Here is a 10,075-nt window from a genome sequence, read left to right on the forward strand (position 1 = left end):
TATATTTCAATTATTTATTTTTCAAGAAAGCTTTATTACAAAAAGGTAAATGTACAAAGGTATCCTATGGCACAAGTAAGATACAGTGATTCTCATTCTTAGCTGGGCATTACGCAAATAGATGAGATCGATTATTCTGTTATTAAAAAGATGTATTACACTGGCAAGGACCAAGATTATTATTTACACGAACATTAGTTTATACCAGTAACGTATAGTCAGCGATTTACTTTTGTCCAAGGGAAGTTTTGGGCTGGAAGCCGTTAGGGCCGGCGGTGAATGTCACTGTGTAATGTTTGCCATCCGGAGCGACGTAGGAGTACTGACCGGTGACAGTGAGGGCTGCGTTTTCGGACCCTGGGTTGTCAAGTTTACCTTCCTCTTGTCTTGAGGTTCCGTCGCTTGTCTCATATCTGTTGATATAATATATTTTATTATGTGGTGTATTTAATATTGTATTGATTTTTATTAACAGGCCACTTAATGTCATGTAGTATCAGATTATATATACATTGTAAGAAACATTAGTCATCCTTTACATTATCGTTTATTAACAAAATATTATGAGTATAAATAATATAAAATTTTATGAGACTTTAAATGTATGTTATTTGATTTGTTTGTATATTTCATATTAAGAGTCTCGTCGACCTAATGTTATTCTCATCTCTATAAATACGAGAGTTCAAACGTGATGTTCAAAGTTCAAAGAGAGCATCTGGCTTTGTGGAATCTTTTAAATACCAATCAAGATTATTGACATTTGACAATTTATTTGCCAATATAAAATACGAAACAAAAGATAGCTTGAAAAAAAAACTATTTGGAAATATCCATTAGATAAAATAGTAATTTTGAATTGCATCTATATATCTACTATTATTATCTACCAATTTAGGTAGATAATAATAGTAGATATATAGATGCCTCTTTAAACATTTTATAAATCTCTTTTCTTTTATGTATTATTTAGAAGTCGAACGTATTAATTGCATTTCATTAGTAATATCCTTTTATAATTTTTTCAAACAATCTTTGTCAATTATTAATGTTGCAATTTACAATTATTTATTATATTATCAAGAAACAAACGAAACATTACGATGGACACATTTCTTTAAAACTTTTGACGTATTATATTATTATTTTTTCTTGAGCTAAATTTAATACAAAATAAAGCTCAAAGCGATGAGATGTTTAAGTACAATCAAAATAATTGTCAATTTTATGAAAATCAAATAGTCATTTTTATTTAAGTAGTTTTTTATTTTATTGTACTGTACAAATATTATTTATTTTGCTGATTGATTTGTATCCTACTACTAATAATTATAATTTAACTAACAACTTCGTTCTTTAACGAAAACATTCACTCTCCATATAAATTATACTAATTTCATCTGAAGTCTAATTTTATATTGTAAAATACCTTGTCAATATGAAAAAAATAAATAAAAAGACAAAAAAATGTTAGTTCAATATTTAGTTTTTAAGGTAAACAAGCTTTGTATAAAATATTAATGCAATATATTATTAAAACCTTATACTAAATGTTGTATTCAAATACTATTAATATATGCAATGTTAATTAATTTTCTTGACTTAAGTATTAGATATTTTATTACTTGTTATGATTGTAATTTATATGAAAATAAACTCCAGTCTTTAAAACGCTGATCAAAATTAAATTAACTAATGGTTTTATCTGAATGGTGATTAGCCGATAGCAGCCGATGATATTATTGGTGACCAATGAGCATTTAGATTGTAGATATATCAGTTAATCTGACTTAGACCTACGTTTTAGAAATAGAGGTAAATCAAGTGGGGTATTCTATTAGCGTTATACGATATACCATATCTAAGTGACATTAATAGTTTCATTTTTCATTTAATATTGTTTTTGATATTTTTATATCAGAACCACTATCTCATAATATGTCTTTATTATAAGATTTTTGGACATCCACATCTCATGGACAATTATATTGCTTGTTTATTTACTTTATTATGGTTTTTTTTATTAATACGTGTCACACAATTTGGTTTTATATTATCAATACAATAATTACGTATTACCCATACAACTTTAAATATTTTCAATATTATAACTTGCATGTGGAATCTATACAATGAAGATAAGCAAGCGAGCTAAGTGTATTAAGCATAATCGATGATTTTAAATATCACAGGGATTGAAGCTGTAAATTATGAATTAAAAAATATTATACAAATGATCTTACGCAAAGCTATATCCGTCGGGTTGGACATCGCTGTCAAAACGCAGAATTTGTACGTCCTGGGGGTTTTGAGGTGCTCCAGCGCAGAGCGCAGCGACGACGCAAACGATTGTTACCTTGGGAACAAAATGACTTATTGTAATAAAAACTTTGAACTATCTGAATGCATTAGCAATAAATGTTTTATGTAATATCTTAACAGGCTTAAATAATTACGAAATAATATTTTTTTATTTGGAACTTAAAGCTCGCGAGGTTAAATGGTATTTTTGACGAGAAACAACACGATATTTTTTATTCTAAACCACATAATCTTTTAACTTTATGTGACATCTCCTATTGTTCTTCATAGACTTACGACTAAGGTACACCGAAAAGTCACGACACACTTTCGTAATTGTAAAGAGCGGCTTGAAATTAAAAATTGTCAGTGACGTGCGTTACCTATGAGATTTATGATTATTATAAGTAAAAAAATACTCACGTATTTGAGCATGATGTTTGGTATTCTTCGTGAGCACAAACTAACGAATGAGTAACTACTGTATGGTCGTTCGTTTTATATGCAGTCAGAGGTGCAGCATTTGCAGTAGGCTGACATCATACGAGGATGGTACACGATCCACCACTCTCCTTTGAAGACGTCTCAGTTTTTTTGTGGACGCCGTCCGCTACAAATATACTATTAAAGGTCTGCCTGATAACTATAAAGAAATTGTTATAAATTGAACATATATATTAGGTTATTCATTAATTATTATTAAATATGTTTGTTATTATATTTCAATAAGGTACTTTATTTAGTTTTTTTTAATTAAGTCACTTTTGAATAATGTGACCGTTGTGTGTAATTATAAGAACAAATGTATTAAGCTCATAATTATATTGAAAAACATCTTTTTGTTCGACTATTTATTATAATAATAATTTTCCACAAAAAAATAAATTATTATTACTTAATTTTATTATTATGTTCACTTTGTCACACGTTATTTAAAAGTGGAAACATTGCTGGTTTCTAAATAAATAAATGTATTTACCTGTAATTTACTATTGCGGCTGCATGTAATTAAATAAATATTTGTTACATTAAGCATCGTCTTCTTACTACTTGTAACAAGCTGTTACTTATAACAGCTTAGTTTATGACGTTTCACGTGAGCACGGGGATAATTTTTACATGAGCATTTATAGGTAGATAATTGTACTATACGAAATCTTTGTACGATTAGATATATAATATGTTTTTACAGATGCCGAGTCACCCAGTGAAAAGAAAAAGTGCGACTTAAAAGAAGATTGTCTTTAAATCGAGACAAGCGACATTGATTGATTTGTGTTTTATAATTAATTTAGTGGTTGGACTTTAATTAAAAGTTAGTTTGCAATGAAAAGTCATTTAGAGATTCGCGCTTTGAAAGAAATATCGCTTTACCACTTATTATTAGATAAATCTCATATACATTTTGTCTTTTCTGGTTTTTTAAATAAAATTAATCCACCTTTTAAGTGAGTCTTACCTCTATTATTCCATACATCACTATCGATCGGAATTAACATGCCAGATCTCACTTACCCTCCAAACCCGAACGCAGTGATATATAATAAAAAGTATTCCTGTTTAGTGGTAGAATAACTAATGAGTTGTTTTCATATTTTTAAAATATATTTTTATAATATTTAAAATAGGAGACTGGCAAATAGGCAACCCAATGGTAAGTGGTCAACTCTGCCCATAGACAACCATTGCTTATATTGCCAACATTCCGTCAAACTTGGTAACTAAGAAGTTATGTCCCTTGTGCTTGTAATTACACTGCCGATGCCGTCTTCCGATTTGTAGGGTCAACTGACCCTACAAATCGGAAGACAACAATAATTAGTGCTTTTAGCGGTAAACTGTTAAGTTTTTTTTTAACTTAAAATAGTACTTAATGGACTCGCCAATGAGCCACCCAATGGTAAGTTTTCACCACCTATAGACTTAAACATTACATCGCCCAAGTACCATCAACTTTGGGAACTAAGAAGTTATCTCTCTTAGACTGTAATTACACTGTCATACTCCTCCGGACCGGAACCGGAATACAATATTACTAGGAGTGTTTTTTACTAGGATAAAATTATTATGTACTAGTAACAGTGACAGGGTGCACATTCATTGTGGTAATAAAATAAGTATCTTCATCGTGATATAGGTAATAATAATAATAATAATAATGTCCTCCAACCGATTTCGGCCACGGCAGCTAATCTCAAGAGAGATTAGCCAACTGCGAAAGAGAGATTATAGTGCACAAGTGTGTGCGCAAACACAGGTGCACTCTCTATTCCCTAGCTCCCATAATCGGCAGACGGCAATCCGACACGGCCGAAAAGAGTTCAGACGCAGGACCAACAGCTTAACGTGCTTTCCGTGGCACGGGAGTGTACACACTTCCAACTTCCAGACTTCGAGCTTCTATTGAGAATCTTCTGACAGAAAATCCCAATAACCTTTTATTGGCTCGACCTAGGAATTGAACCCAGGACCTCCAGATCTGCGGCCTTATATCTAGCCACTGGACTAACGAGGCAGTCCGTGATATAGGTACGGTAGTGTAGGAGGTTGAATTACAATTAAACTCCTGTAAACTTTTACGAGAAATCGAAATTTGATTGTAAGGAAAAAAAAACTTAACAAATATTATTAAAAATAAAGAGAATAGCCGTACATCGCTCATCGTCGATTTAGTAACATTATATAATATATTGTATATTAAATCAATAAATAAGAATGGAAATCTTTGCACACATAATTAATGCATAAACAAAGAATATAGTGTGTATGAGTATATCATTTTATATATCCCGGAACTGAAGGTTCTACAGTACATACAACCAATGTTTGTCATGGTTCAATTATTGATCGTGGTTATTAATTTTGTTTGTTATTGATAGAGTTGTAAAAATAAGTTCTCAATTTTACTATAAAATGTTTTTATTTTGAATGAATGTTAAATTTAAAAAACATACTTTATCAAGTTAAAGTCAGATTGCCGACATTAGGTCCCGTAGTTATAATTATTGTAAATTATAGATTTAAATTAATTATTAATTCATCAAAATAGTTTTAGTTAAAAGTTACTGGCTCAATTTGAATAAAAAAAAATTATGTAAAAAAAACAAACGGTACTTCGAATAGATAAATATTAAAAACCAAAAAATTAAAACGAAATGTTTACTATAATACTTTTTCTACGGCATTATTTTTGATGTTTAAACAATTTCTTTTTCCTAACCTTGTTAGATAGGAAAAATACGGTTTTGTGATATTGAACCTTTTTTTTTTTTTTTTTCAGCCTTTTGCCGTCCACTGCTGGACGAAAGCCTCCCCCATAGAACGCCAACCATCCCGATCTTGGGCAGTCCGCATCCATCCCGAACCTGCCACCTTTTTTAAATCGTCGGCCCATCTTGTCACAGGGCGTCCTACACTACGTTTGCCTAAGCGTGGTCTCCACTCCAACACGTGTTGGCTCCATCGGCCATCAATGCGCCTGGAGACATGACCAGCCCACTTCCACTTCAGCGAGCTAATTCTAAGCGCGATGTCGGTGACTTTAGTTCTCTGGCGAATGTCCTCATTTCGGATTCTATCTGCCAGAGAAACCCCAAGCATCGCGCGTTCCATTGCTCGCTGAGCGACCCTAAATTGGTGGACCAGTCCTACGGTAAGTGTCCACGTTTCGGCACCGTAAGTCATTACAGGTAGGACGCACTGATTGAAGACCCTGGTCTTAAGCGACTGTGGGACCGACGATTCAAAAATATGACGTAACCTCCCGAATGCCGCCCAGCCCAAACGTATTCTTCTTTTAGCCTCCTTCTCAAAGTTGTGCCGGCCAAGTTGTATAGTTTGGCCCAGGTAGATATATTCCTGCACAACTTCAAGTGGAGAGCCATTTACGACCACTGGTCTCGGGGATACATGACGGTTTGCCATAATTTTGGTCTTTTCAATGTTCATCCCGAGACCTACTTGTCTTGAAGAATCGCTCAGGCTGTTTAGCATCTCTTCCAAATCCTGCAGAGTCTCCGCCATGATGACAATGTCGTCGGCAAATCGCAGATGTGTAATGTGTTGGCCATTTATATTAATGCCGCGTCCGTTCCAATCGAGCGTCTTGAAGACGTCCTCCAATGCATTGGTAATTGAAACATAATGATCACAAATATCAACATTTTTCCAGGTATAATCAATCGACAAACAGGTGAATATTATATATAATATAATATAGCTTTGTGCAAGCTCGTCTGGGTAGGTACCACCCACTCATCAGATATTCTACGCAAAACAGCAGTACTTGTTATTGTTGTGTTCCGGTTTGAAGGATGAGTGAGCCAGTGTAATTACAGGTACAAGGGACATAAAATCTTAGTTCCCAAGGTTGGTGGTGCATTGGCTATATAAGCGATGGTTGACATTTCTTACAATGCCAATGTCTAAGGGCGTTTGGTGACCACTTACCATCAGGTGGCCCATAGCTCGTCCGCCTTCCTATTCTATATAAAAAAAAGAACATGACAATTTATAAAGTCTTTACTACGAAACTCTAAAAATAGTTGCGAAATATTAGATACGTGAGTGAAAACACAATAGTTTCTTAAAAGACATGAGTTACTGATGTCGAAACAAACTGTTTTAAACGAGCTTTTGTTCGCGGTTTTGTACGCATTTCGATTTTGGTATTTTAATAGTTTTTTACTGGACGAACTTCAGCACAATTTTTCAACGTATTTAAGGGTGAAATAAATCTCCCTTAGAATCATTCATGCAAAGTTTATTTTGTGATATATTTCTTGGTGTTATAAGTAAACACTTACCTACGAGCATAGACAAAGATTGGGTGTAATAAATTAACAGCTACTATCGGAAATATTGACTAATCTTACTGACTATTGGCCACTCATTGGTTGCCTATTGCGTCATCAGGTACCACCAACCAATGACCTTTTAGATTTCAAATTAATTACTTTACCTGTCTTTGATCAGCGCTTTAGGAGCGGGAGGTTAATGTGACTTTTAAGGCGGGTATCGAGTAGCTTTTTAGTAGTTGGTAATGCAGGGTATAAGTCAACGATTTTTTTATATATATAATAAACTATATAATATTTTTTTAAAGTATATATGTCATAGACAGACAAGGCAAATTAGCATTACTATGTACATACATGTGCATTGGAGATAGTGTTACTCAATAGTAACACCTTCAACAGCCCACTAGTAATTGTATAGTCTCATCATTTCATTGACCGTATGATTTATAATATGTCAAATAAAAATGTCGAAATCCTCTTAGAATATCGCCATTTATACTAAACAATAAAGTGCGTTAAGACTTAAGTTGTGTATATATATATATACATATATATATATATATGTAGTATATACTTGTACGTAGTTAAATATTGTATACTTAAATGCAAAATTTGCATATATTGACTTTAACTGTTTACTTTTTAGTATCATCTGTATCATTTCTGAAAAAGGCTTACAAGAATAAAAAATGATAGCTATTTAAATATTTTTAAAGACGAGTGAGCTCGGTCACCCAGTTACTGTTTACTGAAGCCTAAATTTACAGATAGAAAAAAAGAGAGAAACTCCATTCTTATTAGTCTTAAAAATCCTTAAAAGTAGCATGATGTAAAAAAAAATGTCTTGAGCTTGCGTACAACTCTATTTATACATAGTATAATTTCTTTTCCATATTATTCCATCTTAAAAACGACTAATAATTATGAATAATTTGAATGAATGTGATCGTCTCAACTTTGTGTTAGAAGTTACATTTCAGGCTTCTGAAATATTTATTGAAAAAAAAACAATATTTTTAAAAACAAAGATTCTCTAGCTATTAAAATATTCATTAGACATTAAAAAATAGTGAAAAGGAATGCTTATTAAACCATGATATTTGTTTAAAAATCACATAAATATGTATGCTTACTTCATACTATTTGTAGTAGACCGTTTTTTAAACGGTTTTATTAATTTCGTAATTTAATTAAATATTATTATATACTAATAAGATAATGTTCATTCATAGTAGTTATAGGAAACAACAGTGTTAATTAATGATAATTTCGCCATTTTAACATACAAACACAATTTAACAGGTTTTTTGGTAAACGATTCACGCATATTATTGGGCAATAACTTTTAAAGTTAATCATAATCATACTACGATCAACGTTTAGTGTCAAGGCAAATGACATTAAAGTGATGTTTTCCTTCGTGTGATAGGAAATCCAAATGTATTTACTCAAAACATTAGACCTACTTTAAAATACCACAAGTTTTTTTATAAAAGTAATGAACAATTATTTAGGATGTAAAATTACCGGTTTTTTTTTCATCACACATTCAATTGCCAAAGAGCAATACTTAGTATTGCTGTGTTCCGGGTTGAAGGGTGAGTGAGCCAGTGTAATTACAGGCACAAGGGTCATAATATCTTAGTTCCCAAGGTTGGTGGAGAATTGAAGACATAAGGAATGGTTAATATTGCTTACAGCGCCAAAGTCTATAAGCGATGGTGACCATTTTTCTTCAGGTGGCCCGTTTGAAAGTCTGCTTAACAATTTTATTAAAAAAAAAATACTAAGATAATACTGTCACTGTTATTATTACAAAACGTCATTCGATGTACCATTTTTTATTCCGTTGCAAAGATTGAAGAAATTGCAAAATTGAATAAGTTTAAAACTGCTTTGCGGTTTGATTGCAAAATAATCTGAAATCGGACCTAAGTATAATATAGGTAATTTTAGTGCCTGGTGAACTCTTTGTGTGGACTTGGTGGGCAGCGTAGAAGATTGCTTATCGCATTTAAGAATGTAACATACACAGAAATAAATAAACAAAACGATTGGTTTTCAAGATCATCAAAGTAGACCGAAACGCAAAAAGCTTGCACGCACATTACGTGCTACTTCAAACGGCGTACGACCGTCGACCAACGCGCGTTCGGTAGAGCGTCCGCATGCATGTACGACTATGCGCCTAGTATGCAACGGATGGGAAATTTGTGCGAGCATGCTCTGCGCTACTCTTCGCCAGCCCTATGTACATTCTTATGCATATGGTGTCTTTAAAAAAATTATTATATTTTCAAAAATATTTTGCATTTTAATAAATAAGTCTAACTATTTATAAGTATGAACACTATAGGGCTTTAAGCATTATTTCATTAAGTACAGACTACTTAATGTCCCATTTTTAATCAAAGATAAGTCATGTTAGAAGTATGGAAATATAGGTTTCCTGAAAAGTTTTTCTATAGATTTTGTGGATCAAAACACTTATTAAGCACATAAAAACCCATTGCCGCTTGCTTTTTAACGTTTTTTTTTCCTTTGTATATGTCCTAGTCTAAAATGATTGAATGTTTTTTTTACAAACTAGTTGGACATTTTAATTTTATTTAGCAGAGCTGTGCAATAAAAAACTAATTAAAATTATGGTTTTTGTTGTAAACCTAAAATTAAGAAAACTTCTCGTAACATTTATAATAAAAATAATAAATCTTTCATATAAAAAATATAAACTTAAGTCTAATGCAAGTAAAACCATGTGCGAAATCGAACCATGAATAATATGGTAAAGATCGTGTACATCGTATTTCCGCTTAAACAATAACAAAGGTAATATTATTTTTTATTGTCAATTATTATTTGTGATAGTCAATCACTTGTAGATAAGTTTACTTACAGTAATGAAGTATTCGAATAACCAAATAGCCTTGACCTTTTTGTAACGTAGGATATCATAAAGACCATAATTAAAGAAG

The 10,075-nt window shown here is 32.1% G+C and overlaps 1 protein-coding gene across 1 annotated transcript; it reads right to left on the minus strand.

The window, feature by feature from the left end:
- On the minus strand, positions 1–2,913 carry LOC126768324 (endocuticle structural glycoprotein ABD-5-like). Its single transcript, XM_050486342.1, has 3 exons — positions 2,725–2,913; positions 2,244–2,356; positions 1–413 (listed from the first exon to the last, which is right to left on the minus strand). The coding sequence occupies exons 1-3, from the start codon at positions 2,734–2,736 to the stop codon at positions 227–229; spliced, it is 312 nt and encodes a 103-aa protein (XP_050342299.1). The 5' UTR covers positions 2,737–2,913; the 3' UTR covers positions 1–226.
- Between the last annotated feature and the right edge of the window lie 7,162 nt (positions 2,914–10,075).

Source organism: Nymphalis io, chromosome 5, assembly GCF_905147045.1.
Source record: "Nymphalis io chromosome 5, ilAglIoxx1.1, whole genome shotgun sequence".
NCBI classification, from domain to species: Eukaryota; Metazoa; Arthropoda; class Insecta; order Lepidoptera; family Nymphalidae; genus Nymphalis; species Nymphalis io.

Coding starts and splice junctions, on each gene's coding strand:
- LOC126768324 (XM_050486342.1), bottom strand. Junction 414..2,243: donor CCCGACGGATATAGCTTTGC/GTAAGATCATTT, acceptor TTATATCAACAG/ATATGAGACAAGCGACGGAA.